Genomic DNA, 20,505 nt, shown 5'->3' with positions numbered 1-20,505 from the left:
GCCTCCCTGATAAATCACTGACGTGTAGGAAACCTGGTTATCCCAACATAGCGGGGGCAGAGGATGCTATTCAGCTGCAGAAGGACATGGAAGAACAACATCCGTGAGGCTTATAATGAAAGATTTTTGATATACTTAAGTAGTTAACAAAAATTTATTGCAAGAGATAGTTTGTCACTAGATTTACAGTTTCAGAGAACATAGTACAAAACATAGTGCATCAGCTTTGTCTAAACATTAAATAGGTGCAAATACACAAAGATAAAAAACGAAAAGTGAATACTTTACAACATAAGTTATAGAACTATAAATATATTTTATATACATTATACATATTCTAAGACATAATTTTCACATATATATATATAGTTCATAATTAGTATCAGACTATTCAGTGCTTTAGTATACTTACAGTAAAGGAATTTAAACCACTTTAGTCCCCCAGAAACTCTTTGCAAAGCTTGGTCCGGGGTGGAGGCGGACTGTAGAAACAGTTCAGCTGAAGGCTTTAGTCCTAGAAGAGCGGCTGCAGGGGGATGACAGCCGGGTGCGGGGCCAGCAGGGACGGGAAGACGGAGTGCGGCAGCGCGGGGAAGGCCAGCGGCGCGGGCGGCAGCACCGCGGGCGGCAGCAGCGGCAGCGGCGGCGGCGCCACGAAGGCGGCGTGACCCGCCGGGCACAGCCGCGGGCCCACGGCCAGCTGAGGTAAAGGCGCCCGCGAAAGAGCCGGCACCTGCGAGAGGAACTGCTGGTGGGGCTGGAGGACCTTGAGGGCGCCGGCGTGCTGCTGCTGCTGCTGCAGGATGGTGTGGTGGATGGTGGTCACCGAGGTGGAGCACAGCGGCGGCGGCAGCGGCGGGGCCTGCAGGGCCGGCGGGGCCAAGGCGAACTTCACCTTGCCGGACAGCACGGCCTGCGGCACCAGCTGCTGGTAGGCCTCCGATGGCAGCTCCTTGAACTTCTCGGCGCTGTCGGGAGGGAACAGCAGGGTCTGCTCGGGCAGGGGGAAGGGGGCTATCAGCTGCTCGGCTGTGAGAAAGGTGTGGCTGTTTACGTGTGCTTCTTTGAAGGGCAAGGGCGGCGGGCTGCCGAATATGCCGGGATTGCACTGCACCCATTCACCGGCCACCTCGCCCATCTTCTCGTGCGGCAGGGACTCGGCCAACTCGTAGTGGCAAAGATAGGATTTGGGAGGAGTTTGTTCCAGGTGTCTGTTGGGGATGGGCACTTTGTAACGAGCTTGATTTTCACGACTGTTGACGTTTTCCTTTTTCCTTCCCTCCTGGGGAGCACCCTGTTTGGCAGCAGCTGCTGGAGCGCCCTGCTCGGGGGCAGCAGAAGCAGCAGGACCTGCGATGATGCCGTCAGGAAGCGTGGCCGGTGCGCTCTCCATCGGTTTATCCTCTTCCAGCACCTGCGGGCCAGCGCTTTCCAGAGGGGACTTGCTCTCCTCCAGCTCCATTGTTTCATCCCTGTCTTTTGCATCGTCATCTGTGGCAGCTGCGTTAGTTTCCTCTAGATTGTCTTGAGTCAGTAAGTCCCCCAAATCATTTAACGCAGGATCGGCGGAATTTTCTTTGGAAGATTCAGAGGTCTCGCTTTTTGCGTTCCTGTCAAGGAAAACATGATGGATCCTCGTCTTCCTTTTCCTGCGTTTCCCTTTTGCCTTGTGATAGGCACCTAAAGCATGTCCTTGCCTTAGATATTCCTCTGCTGATAATGCCTGTCCACATGAGCTTTCATCCGAGGAAGAGGAATAGGTGTGCTGCCTCCGCTTGCGGTGGGGTTTCTCGGGCTCTTCTGTCACAACACTGTAACCTCTCTTTGTGGGCTGGTTTTGGCTCGGCCCCTTCTCCTCGCTGCATTGCCCTAAACATTTATGCTCTGGGCTGCAGCTTGACCTCCTGACTTTCCAGCTACAGCACGTTTTGGAGTGCCTTAGGCTGTGCCTCCTGGAGCTCAGCTGCTTCGCCTGCCTCCGGGAGCTGCCTTTGCTCTTTCTGTGTGGTCCCTTACAGCCATGGTGATGGCCACTGTTTTTGGCACTCCAGAAGTCACACCAGCCTCTGTCCCAGTGTATGTGATCTGATGCAGACACGACTCTCTTAGGACCATTCTCAATGCCGAATCTTGGCTGTGGCTGCTGCACCTCACCTGCCGTTAACCAGATATTTCCTGCATCATGCCTGCACTTCTCTGCACTGTTTTGGAGGTGCTGATATTTATTTTCATCTCTGTAAGTAACTTCTTTTTCATTTACTGGAGACATCTCCATTTCTGCTACTGTTGTGTCTCCACAGTGATGATAATGACAATGACATAGTTTTCTTCTCCTTTTCCGTTTTCTGCTTTTGTGAAGCCATTTTTCATGGCCTTCTTTGATCCAGACTTTGTTGTATTTCTCATCTATCACAGTGTTTTGTCGTAAGGGGTTATGAGATATGTGATACTTTTCTATTTTTCTAACCCTGAATGACTCATCCAAGGACACTTTGTTTTGATTTTTTGCAAGGTCACAATTTCTGAAGAGGGAAACATCACTTAACAGGGGTATTGTATAGTTGCACACATTTTTATTCACTTCTACTTCATAATCACCACACTCTGAAGTAGGTCTTTTTGTAAAATCTGAGACTAAGATATGATCAGATTCAGTTTTATGGTGCAAATGAGGTATGTTTGGTTGATGCTTGGGCTTTTCTTGGCTTTCACTTGCTCTTGATGACTTAAAATCAAAATATAAAGGATTACAGCTATAAGAAATTGATGGGTCTGTACTTGTATAAATCAACATTTCTGATGGCCACTGAAGAACATTTGATCCATATTTGCTAAGAACAGGAACAAAGGGCTGACAGGGTCTCTTGTATACGTCCGGTTTGCTTTTTGGGCCTCCACTGCCTTCTTCAGACGGTGATGGAGCTGCTGCATCAGCCCCCAGATTTTTCATTTCAGCTTCAGTTGCAGGTGGATCCCTGCTCCCATCATTACAGTTTTCCTCTGCAGCATCCTGCAGAGAGGAACAATCCTCCACAAGTTCCTGCACAGGAGCTCTGTTTGCCTGCAGCTCGTGCCCGCTGCCGTCCAGGGGCAGGACCTGGGCACTGTCTGCCACCAGGGCTGGCCTTTGGTCCCCTAATTCTGCCACACTCACATCCACACCGTGGCCATCCGTGTCCGCGGCCAGCGGCTGCTTCGAGTGGGACGTGGCAGGAGGCAAAGCTGGGCTCTCCAGCACCCTGCTGCCTTCACTGGACAGCTCCTTTGACTCCTGAGCTTCAGGGGCTTCTGCTGTGTCTATGCATTTTTCCACCAGTGGGTGAAAACAGTTGTGTTTCTCCTCGGGGCACACAACTATTTCTGCTGCTGAAGGAGACTGAAGGTTACACGTTCCCGGAACAAACCTACTCCTTCTGCTAAATCCATGCTCCATGGAAGTTTCCTCATTAAACTCATAGAAAACAGCAGCTGAAGACTCCAGTTTGACTGCTGCTTTCTTAGGAAAAGCAAAGGAGAACCCAACTCTGTGTCCTTGAGTTCCTTGAAGCTGATCTCCGCATTTGTTAGGGTCGGATTGGTGAGAACCTGCATCTCCAGGAGCGGAAGAAATAACAGAAGCAATGTCTTTGCAGTTCTGTGCATCGTGCATTGGTGTGCAGCTGAAGTCCTGGCTCTTGGCAGAATCCATGGCAGCACTTTTGGGGATATCGTTGCAATCATCTCGCACAGTCACCGTAGTGGATTTGAACATAGGGCCGCTCCCAGGAGCACTAGGAAGGAAAATAAAACTTTGAGTCAATACCATTCAGAGAACTGCTGACAGAAACACGGTATTGCTTTGGTATTTAAGGGAGCTTTTTAAGGAAAGAGGAAGATTCTGTGGATATGCAGATTTAGACTACAAAAAAATGCCATCTTTTATAATAAAGATCAGTTGACTAGTACTAAAAAATAGGATGAGTAAATGTTATGCTCCCAGCTCCTTCATGTGAAGTTATCAGCTGAAGGACTAACATTCCTACAAAGTAGTTAACTTTTCCTAGACACGCTGGCTGGCCAAAGAAGAAATTGTTTGTCTCCACAAAAATCTTGCTTCTCCTTCCTGCAGACCACCATGGTTACAACACTATTACTACAGATTGCAGTTTTACATTCCTTCGTGCTACAAAATACATTAAAACAGAGGGTGCTTCATAGAGCACTTCCCACGTAGTCATCATTCCAGTGACTGCTGCTCTGCCCACAGGCAATCCCCCAGCAGCAGCTCCCATCCTATTTGCGTGCACAGACCAAACCACGGCCATCTCAGCATTTTCTTTCATGGAGAAATAAAACTGGGGAGAGGATTTCAGCTGGCAGAAGTAAAGTAAGTGATTCATCCCTCTTGAGAAAAAATTTATCACTGTCTACTTCTGTTCTTCATTTCATGTCCTCTTCCCATCTGTTCTATTTGACTTAATAGGAAGCAAAGAGAAGAGGAAAAAGCATTTAAGCTGACAATTTTCCAGGATCCACAGAAGCTGCTCAGCACTAGGAGTAATGGACCTATGCTAAAACCATTTGTTTGTTTGTTTTAGCCAAATCACTCTGTGTTACAGTGCAGAGCAATACTCACTGATGAGTCACTGGTATAACTTTCAAGAGTCATTTAGGACCCCGAGAAGTGCTGAGATGAAGAAGAATGTCTTTACCTTATCAGGTCTAGAAATTAAGGTAGAGGTTTTATGAGAAAGGAATTCCTCATGAGGATTCCTGCCTTGCCCAGTTCTTTATAAATTTGAAATCTATATTAAACCCACACACATATCCTTTCTTTCACAGAATAAAATGGTGACTTTGACAAAACCAGCCTAGAAAATGCCGGTTTAAAAGATCCTGTGTTTCTATGTCACACCTCTAAGGATGCAAAGTGGTAGTAAATACCAATTATGAGATAGATAAATTAGGCTCAGATAGAAATTCTCCTTCAGGAACTAGCAAAAGGATATTTTTAAAAACCCCAACTTCCAGAAACAACAAAGGCTTGTAAAATCTGTGCTTCACTAGCATGGAAAAAGGAAAACAGTAAGTTCCTCTTTCCTATGCAATATGCAAAATTCAAGCTTTGGAGCATGTTTAGAGGGAATGATATCTAATATACTCAAGTATAAAATATGAACAGTTAAAACATTCATGGAAGAGAAAGAGTCTCCACATGAGTTATCATAGGAAGATTAAAAAGTTAGGTGTTGTATCTCTCCTATCAAACAGACCCCACAACATTCATGTCCCATCCACCTGCTCATTCTGACTTTGTTTCAGGGCACTGCCCGCTATCCAAAACTAGGCACAAAGAGACTATTTCTGAACAGGAGCTGCAGCTTGGTTGGTTTTTAGTTCATCTTGGGGGGGGTGAAGGCTGAATAAAGAGAAAACATTTGCACATGAGCATCTACATTTTTTTCTTTCTTTTTTTTTCTCCAGAGATTACAGTATGACAAGTACATATATTTTCAGTGGCTTATCAGTGTCAGAACTGTGTCATATTTTGAGAATTCAGTCACAACAAGCAAGCTCAATATTAATTTCAACAGCTTGCCCAGATACAATACTAAAAACGTACAAGTAGCAAGGAGTCACTTTTGCAGAGGGAGGTAAACACTCTGCTGAGCAGGGGAAAAGAAGCATTTACCTTTTAATATAAAAAGTCTGGCTATTGAGATCTAAAGCTAGGTTTCTGGATGCTTTCCCAGGCGAGCATTTTGAAAACTAAATCGCAGAGATCTGTTACATCCTAGAGAGACAGACTGTGTTCCTCACCTCATCAATGAAGTAGTGTCAGCCTGCAAATGCATGACCTAGTTCACTCAGCTTTCAACCAAAGTGCCTGGTTTTATGAAATATATATGAAACACATCTTTTTTTAAACTAAAAATATGTGTCATTTTAGCTCAGCTGAAAAAGCAGTGTTAAACATTCATTCCTGCACACAGTGTGAATCAAATACTGTGCACAGAATGCTTCCAAAACGCCCTAAAAACACATGTGTGTGGCTACGGCCAAGGGTCTCCTGTGTCCCACAGCATCAGGAAACAGTGGAGGGCTTATTTAAAAGTATTTTTGCTATTTGAGCAGCTATGGACTTACCAGGTTCTCTCTTTCCTTAGCTCAGCTAGCTTGTGCAAACGTTGAAGGGCTTTCTCCTGTTTTCTTTCATCTTTTCGTGACTTAGATGCTACATTTCGAGCAAACTCCCTCTGTTTCAGTTCCTTCAGCCTCTGCAAGAAACAGCCACATAATGCACATGAAAACCCCTGGGATGAGAAACATTTTAATGACTCTTACTTGCTGGTAAGCGCCCACAGCATGAATTATTCTGAACCTAACCATTCAACAAATTTCAGGATTTCAAGGGAATAACCAAAATACCTAGAGATGCTAGAGACAGGTTAGCCAGGATAGAGACAACCTAGGAAATTGTGTTCTAGCTTTTGTGATGATGTAGACCAGCCACAGTAGGATGAGGCAGAGTTCACCCAGAATTTTGTTCATGATTCCTCCCCAAAACATTCCCCACAGCACAACTGCTCTTTGAGATATCAATAAAAAATGAGAATAGCCCAGGTATTTTTCTGCAAAGCCTCTCAAAAGCCTATTAACACCCAGATGATATAAAATCTGGAATTTTTCTGCCCAAGATGCTGGGCATGGCACTTGTCACTGCTGCTCTGTGGAAGGTCCCTGTCTTCATGGACCTTCAAGCTCTTCCCTTCTTCAGGAACCTTCAAGCTCTTCTCTTCAGCTCACCACAGTCCCTCTGGCCCTGCCCTGCCATGTTATCAGCATGCCAACACCTGCAAAGCCTCTGAGGGCTCCTGTCCTGCCATCCCAGGCATTATTAGAGCTGTTAAAGGCTCCTGACCCAGCAGGGATCTCCGAGGGATGTAATGGACAGAGAAGTTCTGAAATGGGGAGGTGGTCCCTTTGAAGGAGCCTGTGTTTCCTGCTCTCACTGGTGTCTGACCCAGCAGTTGCACAGACACCAAGGTGCAACACAGGATCTCATGGGATTTTATCTCCAGCCTGCTTCTTTGGAGGGAAATGGAAGTGCTCAGCTCTGATTCTCCACACAAAAAGGGAATCTTGTTTTCTTTAGATCACAGAAGAACAATATGCAGGGGCCTCCCTGTTCCTCATGTCAGCAAAATGTACTCCAGGAGTTCCCAAACCCCACTGGTCCTCAGTGTGCCCTGATTATGGCTCATAGTCTGATTACATCATCTTATAAAAACATCATCGCACAGTTCTGGGAAGAACCCAGTAACTTGCCACCCCATTTTAGTGTCCAGGGCTATGACTGCCTGTGAACAGTGGCCACAGTGATTTGTAGAAGCAAAAACTCTTTAACTCCAAATTGTTTGAGGGGCATTAAGAGCTTTTGTTACCACTGCTGGCACACATAATAGATACACAGAATAGAGTTTGCAAAACACTGTCAGCAGTGTCCTCCTGCTCCTTCTCAATTCTTTTAATTTCACCCCTTTTGAGAATTTTTATTTCCCCTATTCACAGAAAAATACCTCACAGATACCAGCTGGCTCTTGGTGACACAAGGCTTAGTTTTAGGTGGTTCTGCAAGGGGGAGGCAGTTGAACTCCATCATCCTTATAGATCCAACCCAGCTCCAGATATTCTAAGAGTCAGTCACACACTGAATTAGTCTTTGCCATTTTGGATGATGGTAACACTACTTGGCCAGTCCATTCAATGCCAAGAAATAAATATGGAGAAACATGCAGAGAAAACAAACTTGCAGAAAAATGAGTGCCATTCTCTATTTCCAAGTTTTGCATTCTTTTTCAAATGTCTAGACATCCTTGATAGATAGAGAAAAATTATCTGAAATGTAATCACATCTTCCACCATTTATATTTTATAAATGTCAAAATTTTCTACTGATAAGAAATTTGTTTTATTGTGCTAATACAGTGTAAGGTTATAAGTCCACTCAAAACTAGACACATGATATCTGTTTTTGCCAGAAAAAGAATACTTGAAGCATGGAGCATCTTTGTTGAATATATCTTACCCTTGTGCACCCCTGTTTTCCTAGACAGCATGAACTGACCCTGCCTCCCACCAGCCACTCATGAAACCTGAAGTACTTCATTTCATAGGCAACTTCTGAGCACTCAAAACACAAGAGAAGAGATGAAATTTGCTCCTTCCCATCCTCACCTCCAGCCCTTGGCACTTAAAGAGAGGATTTAATTGCATTTTGTGGAGCTCAATATTTTTTCAGGGTTTTTTTTTCCACTCCAACGCTAAGGAAAGAAGTAAGTGAGAAGAAAGGGAACAAAAGGAAGATAACAGGGTGCCGTCTCACACGGTTAAAAAGGAGAAGCTGAGGTGTATACAAATCCATAATCACCTCCCAGCTGCAGCACTTTTCTGCAATTACTGGGATGATTATAATTACTGATTTGAGTCTGACCAGATTCTGAACCCTTTAGTCTTACTGCTAAGTTAGCAGCACTCCATGGCTCCTCTCAGTTTTTAAGTAATTAAATTGTTCTCCTTGGATGGCTACAAGTAGGTGTGGCACAAGTTTTGTGTGCTCAGCCTTTGCCTGCTCTTCTCTCCTGGAGAACCCAGAGCTCCCCTTCTGCCAGACCTCCTGGTAGGTACACCCTCCCTTTCCTGGACAGAAAAGTGGTCTTTGGGCTTTGTTTCTTTTCTTCTCACAACTGCTATCTCAGTCTTCCATGGAGTGCTTTAACAACCTGCAAAGATTATACCATGGCATCTCCTGAGGTCTTTATTCTGCAAATTCGTGTCTAAGTGGAATTCCTTCTAGTTCTAAACCACAAGACATGCACCTGGTGTTTCAAAAAGAAATGCTATTTCCTTTAAATAAAAGATCACCTAAATGAGTAACTGTGTTCCCTGCATTTTTTTCCTTTTTTTTTTTTTTTGATACTGTAGCTATTTTCTACTTTGGTTTTTTTAGCCATGTGATGAACTATCACCACCTGCATTCCTTGCACTCAGTCATTGCTGGCACTGCATTTATGCTGCCCTTAGTTGGGCAAAATCATTGGTTTCACTTGAATTATGCAAATGAAAATGAGATATTACCCAATCATACCATTAGTCCATGGATTCTTAGCATCAGAAGGACCTCCCTAAAGATGTTAAAAGCAAATAGCAGCAATAGAAAAACAAGTGTGACTTGCTCCTATAAACCATCTTTTCCTTACCATTTTTCTGCCTTTGCATGTGGCAGTATAACGCTATACTTTAATGCCTGGTATGTTTTGTTTTTCCCATGGATCAGTAGGCCAATAATTAACAGGCAGGGATACTGTATTGAATTCCCTCCTGCATTTTCCTCTGCTTACAAAGCAGCTCAAAAACGTGTGCGACCCAGCCAGCAGAGTTCAACCAGCAGTTCACAATGAATAATTAAATGACATTTCTCCAAGAGACCTGAATGCCTTCATCATTATCCTGGTACTCTGTATTGCCACGCTGGAGGTGCAGAGCACGGAGCCCTCGGTTTGCAAATGACTTTGCCCAGCCTGAAGGGATGGGAAGCCTGACCCTGATTCTCCAGCCTTGTAATGTGATCCTGCAGCTTTCCCTGGGGCAGCAGCTGGATTATTTTAACAAATCTAACTGTAATACAGGGCCTGAAGCAGAAATATTCCAGCTATTTCTAAAAAGCTCATTCAGGTATATTAGTGTACACCTGGTACGTCGTGCTGAGCTGAGGCTTGTCAGTCCAGATGAAAAGCAAGAATTTTACAGAATCCTGTGTACCTTTGCATGGATGGAACTATCCATGAGAGGGAGATGGAAAGCAAGAATTTTACAGAATCCTGTGTACTATCCATGAGATGGCCACAGGAGCTCCAAACTCAGATGTGGCTGCACTTTTCTCACAGACACAGAGCTTTGGTGTTCCCAGACTTGCTGAGGAAGACAAGTGTAAGAAAAGTCAAAGGAATCCTAAGAGGATTTCCAACAGGAAAGACCCACTTAGACACGAAGACCCATTCCTGGTCTCTTCACCCTTGTCTTCCCCTTTTACCACATCAGACAGTTCATTTCAGCATACGACTTTTCAAAAAGTTTCCTTATTCTGGGTTTCCTAATTCTCCCCTGAATTTTATAATAGAGAAGCCACGAGCCAAGATTCTGCTGCCAAAGCCAGGTGCCTGAAACTCCCACCTAGATCAAATCCTCTAAAAACCAATGATACATTGTGACATTAAATGCACTTCTTACATCTTTATTATAAGCCTTTGCCATCCTGAAAAGTGGCTGTTGGCTTTTTTTTTTTAACTCAAGATTTAAGCACTTGTAGCAGTAGCCTCTTAAATGAATGAACCTTCAAAACATAGAGAAGGCATTAATTAATAAATAGACCCAGGACAACAAAAGCAGGTAAAGGCTGAATAGTGAAGCCCAATGTACATGAATACTAGGGCATTAAGGTGATAAAATGAAGGGGGGGGGAAAAAACCCATGACTTAATTTTATAACTTTGAACACATAACTTAATGTTGTCAGAACTGACTCTGAAGAAAAACAGTGAGATTTTTAACAAAGTTTATGATGCTGAAGGGGAAGTCATAACAAGCATCAGATTGATACAGACTCTCTCTGTGGTGCTAATATCTCACAGAAAAAACAGCCATCCCAGCAGCACAAAGGCATCATCTAAGGACTGCTTATTCAAACAGGCTCTCATAAACTACCCTTGCAAAGCTTATCTAGGAACAACTTTAACAGGGTTAAGAACCAATGGGAACAGTTTTTGTAATAGCAGGAGTCAGAAAGATGTCTGTCAGGGGATTTTAGGGCAGTGCAGTTCAGATATTATTATGCTAATTCACTTTTGACCTTAGATTAACAATTAAATTATGTGACTTTTACAATGCTGAAAATACGTAGCCATAAATTCATTTTCTGATCAATGGAAGTATAAAATTACAGAATTTAACAGCCATGACATCAAATTTTGATGCTTTACTGCCTTCTCATTTTATCAGGAAAAATGACTGTATTCCCAGTAGTCACTAAATCATTAATTTATGTGGTTTTAGCTTTTAAAAATAACTCATCAAAATAAAAGGCCAAGCTCACTCCTTCTCCACCTGCCCAGCCAGTGACAGGCTGGGATCATGAAGACAGGGGATATTCAGTGCTGCATGTGCATCCCAACTCCAGCAGGAGCTTCCCCAGGTTCTGTCCTTCCATTTGCACCCTGACAGGAGCTGGAACTCCACTGCAGCTCCTTCCTGCTCTTCAAACATTTCCTAATTACCTGAACACGGGCAACATGGGTTGGTAGTTCAGCAGTGTGGTGGAAGTGAGACAAAATTGGCATTTGGATTTATTAAAAAAAAAGGAAACTTTTCCTTCTCAGTCTGCACATGATGCAAAACATATTTTTAATAAAGCTTTTTTTTGCTTGTGTTCAATTTGTTGTTTTTTTTTTAAAAAACTCTATAATATGTAATGAGTATTAATATGAGTACTGCTTAGTTTCCAATGAGGATTCTAGAAGCTGTGCATATTCCCCTGTCTCTGAATGCTGCAGGACTGCTGTCAGGAGCTCCCTGTTAGCTGAGATGGGATACTGCTGCTTTGTGTGAATTATGGTGTGGCAAACAGAGTGACAAGAGCTCATCAGATGAACACTTGTCACACCAAACCAGATTAGTGTCTTTCACAAAGAGCATCGAGCTTAATCAATTATAAATAATAACTGACTAGAACACAGCTCGTGTGACACCTGTAAACGCTCAAATGGGGAATGAAATATGCCATTTAAAGCAGAAAACATTGCTTACTAAGATGTAAAATGCACATCTTTTCCTTCTGTCTTCAGTGGGTTGTGAGAGCATATATATGCATATATATACTCTCACAACCCACTGAAGACAGCAGGAAAAGTAAAATATATATGTATACTTAAAATATAATAATAAAATATAATAAATAATTTATATATATATATATATATGTGTGTATTTTACTGTTCTGCTGCTGGAGACCCCTTCACATAGCACAACAGTGCAGCATCTCCTCCCTCGTGTTCTGATCTTCAATTCTACATACTTTTCATGACAATATCCTCTCACAACCCACTGAAGACAGCAGGAAAGTAAAATAAATATATATATAAAATATAATACTAAAATATAATACATAATTAATAAAATAAAAAAATATATATATTTTACTGTTCTGGTGCTGGAGAGCCCTTCACACAGCACAACAGGGCAGCATCTCCTCCCTTGTGTTCTGATCTTCAATTCTACATACTTTTCATGACAACATCTATTATTATTATTATTATAACAAATTCTCCTGTTGTAAATATTAGAGGAAAAAAATTAAAGCTCCAAGAAAACAACACTATAATACCCAAATAATTTACCCTGTTAGTGCTGCAGGCCTTCCCTTCACAAGGCACATTATTTCCACAAAAAGGAGAAACTAAAAAGAAGCAAGCTAAGAAAGAAATAGACTTTTTTCCTTCTTTTTCATGCTGCCACCTTGGAATTTATTGCTCGGATAGGCTCCTGAAAGAGACCAGGAACAAGGGGGTATTTTTAACAGCACTGCATGGGGAGTTGCTGACAAGAGTAAGGGAAAGCTTCCTGCCAGGGGTGTGTGGCACCAGGACGTGTCACCAGGAGGGGCTGGGACAGCCCTGCAGAAATTCCAGAATTGAATGTGAAAAGCATCATTTTTACCTGATCTTGTCTCAACTCCTTCCCAAACACCATTTGTAGGATTTGTAGGAGTCACCTCCTCACACTATCAGCTTATGGACCACACTGGCCACTCACTTTGCTTCTAAGAGGCCTTTAAAAAACAACATTAATCTATTGCTGGCTTAGCAATAACTTTCAGTTTGTTCCAAGTTAGGAGCTGCTTCTGCCTGCCTCTGCCTGTTTGCATCTCAGGTTGAGCTGCAAAAGTTAAACCTTTTCTTAAGTACCAAGAACCCCACAACTTTACAACAAACCACATTTTAAATTATGAGATAATAAGCCCTCCAGATGACAACAAATAACATACAGGCTGTGACTAATTTGTCACCCCTTGTATTTCTGCCACAGATTGCAGCCATTCCCTCCTGATGGTCTTTTAATATTAGAAGAAATCTAACACATACATGGTTATAAGCATGATTTAAAAATAGGAAGTCCTTGGAGCCTGTAATATTCCTGAGAAGGTTGATTCAGTAGATGTGAAACTGCTCTTTTTCTAGCCCTGTCATGAGCATCGTCCCAGACTGGGAAGGAAGCAGGGATGAATTCAGAGGAAAGGAAGGTTGCTATTGCTTTACTCATCCATCATGGGCCTGATGAGAAAATGAGATTCTTCATGACTCAGAAGGTTTTTCACTAACTTCAAATGAACTGATGTGATGCAAATTTTCTCAAACTACTCTAAGCTGCTCATGAGCACACTCGTAGAATACACAGTAGTACACTTTGTTGTGTAGTCTGCAAAAGAGAACTGTTGAGACAACTCTTACATTTAGAGCCTACCAATATATATATAAAATACATGTATTATGTTATACAACTGAAAATGTATATTGGTCCTTTCTGATTTTCTAATATAAAGACTGAAATTAATTTTTCATGAAACCTAATTAGTTTTTGAGACTATATACTTGGGTTGAAGCATCTTGTGGCATGTCTCAAGTTAGATTTTTCTACCTAACTTTATGGGGAAAAAATAAATTACTCTTGAGCATAAAATGAAAAACAAAACCTAATGAAAACATTACTGCTTCAGAATCATGAGGAAAATCAGAACATTAAATATTTTTCACACTTGCACCTGTAAGCTACATGAAAGCTAGTTATCCTTGATGAATATCTCACTAATTACCCTTGATTATGTAACTGCAAAAGATGTACAAGGGAGCAATAGACGGGAAAAGAAATTTCTTAGCTCTTATTCTTTTCTTTCTCAAATTATCTGCCAGAAACAAACACATACTTCATTATGGGATGATTAATGCTCTTCCCAGCACAAGAAGCCTCACTTGATTTGACACCCTTGTGGTGCCTGTGCATTTCTGCTCCTCTCCAGCATCCCCTGCTGCAGGAGGCAGATAGCAGAACAAGGCTCCAGGACTCTGACAAATAACAGGTCATGAAGCATAAATTAACACTTCTGTTGCTTTTGTTTAAAGATAACTGTGCTTTCTGAAGTTGACTTAATGGCTGCAGTGCTGCCATTGTGCAAAAACATTGTTTTAAGCCTGCAGAACTGCTGAGCGTTGCACACTGAATATTTCACTGTGATAGCTGCTAACCACGTGTGTAACAACAGCCTGGGCTTATTGCAAGCTGCAGGGTATTTTTTTGTTAGCTTCAGCAGAAATCAGCTGAATATTCCATAAATATTAAGGACACACAAAGGAAACAGCACAGAAGCACAGAATTAGCATCTCACCTATCAAAATAATTTTACCAGATAATGAAAGGAGCAGGAAGCTGACACAGGCTTCTACATCTGGAAAGTGGTTACAGAGTCTGCTGTTTAAAGGTATTTATTTTAATAATTCTAGGCCTGATAATACTTCTCTTGAAGTCAATGGGGAAACTCCTGCTGAGCTCATGGGGAGAGGAGGTTTCAAATTCACCATGCAAGTTTTCAGCAACAATTAAGAAAGCTTCCTTAGTCACAAAGATTAAAGACAAGATTGGTAACACATCATTTCTTTAAGGGTCACTTCCCACTTACCTCCCCCTCTCCTGCCATTTAGTATTCTATTAAAAAAAAATAAATAAAACACCACATGCAATGTTGTAAAACCTGACAAGAGAAAAGGCCTTAACTCCACTTCTCCCCAGGTGGCTGCAAATGTGGGGTGCCCTGAGCAGCCACAGCATCTCTTCCCAGCTCTGGAGGGACAAACCAGCATGGATCATTCCAGACACCAGGTGCCATTCCCTGGTCCCACAGCATGATCCACCACTATTCCTTTCACTCCAGCAGTGAAGTTTATGCATCCAGAATCATCTTTCTGAGCATTGCATATCCAGTATTTTCTAATTTGACTCTACTGCAACCAAAATATTGATTAAGGAGACACTGCTTCCTGATATTTTCAGGTGGGAACCAGTCACTGAATGAGAAATAATGATTTGTGCTTTATTTTCTGACCAGTTACAATTTTCTATGCGTAAACACTGACAGCTCCACAACATTTCTTCTCTAGTCTATCCAGAGAGCTCTAAGCTAATGGAAAAACCCTTGTCTGATCAGTATTCATATTCCATAAACCACTTCACAGGAACAACCACTTCTTCACCAAGAAGTTCTCCCAGAGGAAGGTCACCTCTACACCTCTTTGTAGAGGGAAAATTGGATTTCCCCTTAGAATGGCTCTGCAGTGGGATTAGGTTACAAAATGGATACTCCCATCAACACACAAGATTGGATGGCTCAGCTGCTAAAGCTGCTTTTTGCTCATTTTGGAGACCACTTTGCTGTTTTCTGCATGAATAATGCACTTGGCACCTCTGAGTTCTTTGAGACTCCATCCAACAGCTCTTCACTGCAGTGCCCTCCAGCACCTACCAGTGTCCACTGGCATTTATCAGCTTTCCACCGTGGTCACTGTGTTTGCAGCACTGAAACTCTCTCTAGGATCCTGCTGCTATTCTGACTCTTACTCCATCCTGGCTGCAGGAGGACACAATACCCTTTCTACAAGCAAATTAAAAATTGATAGCAGACATTTTTAGTCTATGTTGTCTAGTTTCAGCCTCTTTGGTCACTGACATTTTAGGAAAGTCTGCCACAGAGACTGAAATGAACCTACCAAAATCTTAAATCTTTCTAATCTCTACAATGTGCACAGTGACCAAAAATGAGGAATTAATATTTACAGTTAGGTCTTCTAAAGGTTATTTCCCATAACCCTTGAAGGATACCCTAATAACTGATGGGCTGAAGGAGACACATGAATTCCCCCAAACTGAGCTCTTTATTTTAGTTCTTTATGTCAGAGTTAAATCACAATCCCTTTCTCATACCAGTTTTATGCTGGCTCACTGAGCCATTCGAAGCCTCTGCTCACAAATTGCTCCTCAGCAGCAGGACCTGGTCCTTGCCACCATTATCCCAGGACCATGACAAGCTTCCTCAAAGAACATAAATTTGACCAATGAAAATGGAGACTAGAATGAGCCTTTGCAAATTTTGACACATCTCAGCCACAGCAAAGTGGCACAGACAAAATCTTAGTTATCCTTAAGCCAACCTATAATATTACACACACAGAGGCCTTGGAGGGAAACACCAGATTACAGAAAAAAAATCTTAAATATAAAGGCTGCATCTTGCAAGGCAAGATCAGTTAATGTCAGAACTTGATATATGTTTTCAGTTTCAGTGATGCAGATGAAGCATGTTGGAAAGTGACTCTGGAAAAACACCACTGACATTAGCATGAAAAAAAAAAAGGAATAAAAAAAAAGATGTTGGGCCAGCAAGTCAGCATTTATGTGTATCTTTTACTGCCCCACTGCTTCTGCAGAGTGAAATGTTAGCAACTGCAGAGCAGGGATGTGTGTACCACCATGCCATGTTAATAAAGTGTTCCTTTAATTATCAGTAAACCACAGCTTGGAGGCTGCTGTGGGAAACCAGGACTGTAACAGACTGTGACAGAGACTCCCAAAAGGACAAGCACAAGTTCACAGCAGGGGCCTTGAATGTGGAAGGAATGGGATGGCAGCAGGGTCCCAGAGCTATAAACAACTCACTAATGCTACATTACTGCTTGCTAGAGGAATGCAACTTTAAAATATGGATAAAAGTGAGTTCAGGGATGGAAAAGAAATGAAGCCATGGTGAGGCCACATGCAGAGTGCTCTATCCATTTCTGGGCTCCTCAGACAGGACAGACAGGGAGCTCCTGGAGCAGGTCCAGTGGAGAGTGACAAAGATGATGAAGGGACTGGAGCATCTCTTTTGAGGTAAGGCTGAGGGAGATGGGGCTGTTCAGCCTTTAGAGGAGATGAGGAAGAGCCTCATCCCTGTCTGTCAGTGTCTGCAGGGATGTGTGAGAGGATGGACCAGGCTCTGCTCCATTGTGCCCAACAGGACACGAGGAGTGAGCACAAAGTGATGCACAGAGAGTTCCACGTGAACGTGAAGAGAACTTCTGTGCAGTGACCAAGCACTGAGCAGATTTCCCAGAGAGGCTGTGGAGTCTCCCTCACTGTAGATATTCCAGACCTGTGCCACATGGTCTGGGATGACCCTGCTTGAGCAGGGAGGTTGGACCAGATGACCCAGTGTGGTCCTTTCCAACCTGACCCAATCTGGGATTCTGTGAGAAAGCCTCCAACATAAGTAAAAATTATTATATATAGCAAATTTGACTTTTTGACAATTATCATGAAGCACTGGATAAATAGCAACTAAGTGGAGCATGTATTTATGCTGGTAAACACATAAAATGTCCATAAATAGACCTGAGTGAGGAGAAAGAAACCACCAACATTAACTTCACCTTCTTCCTGGCACAGAGGAGACCAACATCATACTCCCTCACATGAAGAACTCCCATTGCTGACAGCTTGTAATGACACCTCGCTTTTCTTCTTCAGGAGGACCATTAACACCAGAAAAGAATCAGACACTAGAAAGCTTATTATATCTGTATCATTACCAGGAACGAGCTCTTATAATTAGGTGATCTGGGCTGTAAAGTGCCTGTATGATCATAATTGGCCTAATAATAATTCTTTCTGTTAGGTTGTTAGGACTTTTGTTCAAGCTAAACTAACAAACTCCTGGCTTTGCATGCTGGTTGTGTTTCTCTCACCCCCATAAGTGCAGAAGGTGTTTGGCTGGGCACCCCAGCCTTGAGGAACACACGACAGAGCTGATGACGGCTACAGCAGGACCAGCTTTCTGTTTCAATACAAACCAGAAGGAATTCACTGCAATATTTCTTTACCTCAGTCAGATGTGAGCCTATCAGGAGATAATTTGCCCTTGATTAAGAATCACCAGGAAATTAAGAAAAACAATAATTAACTAATAACGTAAAGCTCATTACCAAAAGGAAACGTGCCCAAATCCTAGTCCTAAAGGCAGAAAGCAATTCCTAAGGAAAACTGACATTAACCTGTTGTACCTTTTCTTTGCAATATTGACAGCAAGGACAGAAATCCATCCACTTGCATGATACAGGTTCCAATTTGCAAGGAAGATAGCACAGAGCACCACCTACAGCACTGAACTCTGAAATCTGAACTGCCATCAGCTCAAGGTTTGATGAAAAGTAGAAAAAATAGCCCATAAAAAGCCATCTATCTGGCACATAAATAACTGGGGCAATTAACTAGGTGGACCTCCTGTATATCTCAGCAGAAGACAGATTTCAAATGTCTATTCTCCATGTGAAGGTATTTCTGGATAAAGCATTGCCACAGAAAATGGAAAATAAGAGCAGAAGCTTTATCATCTCAAGGTCAATGTAACTGTATGTTTACAAAAGTTTATAAAGTGCCTCCCTCTCTTTCCCTGCAGCAAACTCAAAGAAACAAGGTACTCAGCAACTAAGAACCGTCAAGGAGAGCTGTGAAACCCTTGCCTGCTCTTCCTACTAAGACAAGGAAAGAAAAAGAATGTTATTGTAAGAACTCCCAGCCCTGCAAACGAGCCTCTCACCATCCTCAAGCACCACACAAGCACTGCTAGAGCACTCCACAATTAATGAGTATTTACAGACCCAGATTCTCTGCTTTTGCACAAGATTTACACTATTGAAGTGAAACAGGTGTCTTTGCTGGTCTTTAATTTAGCAGGAGCACCCTGTGAGTGATCTCCTTATTTTCCTGGCTGATTCACCAAAGTAGCTGCATTTTTATTTTTATCAACTGCACAATCTTTTTCTTTCTTGAAAGCCTTATGGGTATTTTTAGTGAAGAGCAGAGGAAAATCTTTTCACGAATTTGGGTTAAAATTTCTTTATGTACTTATTTTCCTACAAATGGCTATAGAAATACAGAGACAAATCATGACATTTCCTTCTATCCCACCAAACATTTTGCTTTTTTCTCCACAGGTTAGTTATCTCCCACAGAAATGCAGATGTTTTAGATACCTGTTCCCAGTCTTCACAACATCCCTTAAAGTAGGCTGGGCTCAAATTGTTTCTTCTATTTTAACATTCCCACATTCCTGCTTCAAGATTTTTTATCAAAATGCTGCAGTGCCTCTGGGCTGGGACAGGGAAAAAAAGAAATACCAACCCAGGAAGACACTTATTTTTTTTCTTCCACATACTCTCCTTTTTTTTGCAAAATTGCCACAGAAGATGCTTAGGAAAGGTTTACAAAGGCAGCACTTTTTCCTCTCCTCACATTTTGGATTTATTGTTGGAATTCTCTCTCTCTCAATGCCATCAAAGTGACTCATCCTTTATGAAAGTCTTGAACCCATTCATCAAAATGTCATCCCCCAAAACTCTTTCTTGCCTGCTTGTGCAGGATGCAACTGCACAGTCACAGAGAGACTCAAAAAGGCTCAGGGAATTCATCAAGTTCCAAAGCTTAGACAGCTCCTGATCAGAACTTAGAACTACCTCTAACATAAATATACACACATTCAAATGTCTTCCAGTTACAGTAAAAAAGCACAATTCAGCAGAATTTAATCTGAAAGACTGACTATCCTTACCAGAGTCACACAAAACCTCAGCACAGGGAGTGGTGAGAATTGTCTGCAATTAAAGGAAGGCATGAACAAAGAAAGAAAAGCAGGAGACCCACTCACCGTTTCTGGCCCTCACTCAGATTTATTGTACTGCCCAAACTGCCAAACAAAACAGCTTCAAACTCTGCCTGAAAATGGAGCCAGTGGGAAGCAGCTGCCATGGAAAACCTTGCACAGGGCTCACACTGCATCTCATTTCTAATTTGAGACTACTTAGAATGGGCTGCAATCCCCATGGCCCCTTTCACGTTGTCCTGCCTTAACACAGGCACAGAGATCAGCAAAGTCATGGATCACTCCCAGAATAAGGCAGGAGAACAGTTCAGTTTCATCACCCTAAATATTTCTTCTTTCAGGGTCATTTCCCATTTCACCACTCTGCAAAAGCTGCACCTGGACTTGGTAGGAGCTTCCCAAATTTTGAGGAAGCAGGTCCCCAAGTGATCTGCTGGCAGACAACTAAAGCTCATTCTTGATCCCACTGCCCAAATTTGTATTAAAGGAAAGAAACTGCAGGAAAATCACTGCAGATGGAACTAAAGTAATAGCTACTTAGTTTTAATAAGTTGGTTAAAGTTCTGTAGTGTTTTCTTTCATCACAAAGTCTTATTAATGTATAACACTTTGCTGCATAAATTGGAGTTATGCCTTGAACCTACACCTTCCACTAAGGTTTCAGCATTTTTCCCCTCTAAAATTTAAGAAGGATAATCAGATACTAGGTAAAAATTTCAATTGTGAAGAGAA

General features: G+C 42.3%; 1 protein-coding gene across 1 annotated transcript in view; it reads right to left on the bottom strand.

Annotated features, from left to right (window-relative positions):
* Positions 1-260: 260 nt before the first annotated feature.
* The window catches only part of ZNF804A (zinc finger protein 804A), a 147,712-nt gene continuing 127,467 nt past the window's right edge, over positions 261-20,505 (bottom strand). The window contains exons 3-4 of the mRNA XM_039728669.1: positions 6,127-6,257; positions 261-3,770 (exon numbers count right to left, since the gene is read on the bottom strand). Coding sequence (XP_039584603.1) covers positions 515-3,770; positions 6,127-6,257 — 3,387 coding nt within the window. The 3' untranslated portion in view covers positions 261-514. The remainder of the gene's footprint in view (positions 3,771-6,126; positions 6,258-20,505) is intronic.

The sequence above is a fragment of the Passer montanus genome, unplaced genomic scaffold (genome assembly GCF_014805655.1).
Source record: "Passer montanus isolate IOZ18808 unplaced genomic scaffold, ASM1480565v1 scaffold66, whole genome shotgun sequence".
Classification (NCBI taxonomy): Eukaryota; Metazoa; Chordata; class Aves; order Passeriformes; family Passeridae; genus Passer; species Passer montanus.
This window is presented reverse-complemented; position numbering and strand designations above follow the sequence as displayed.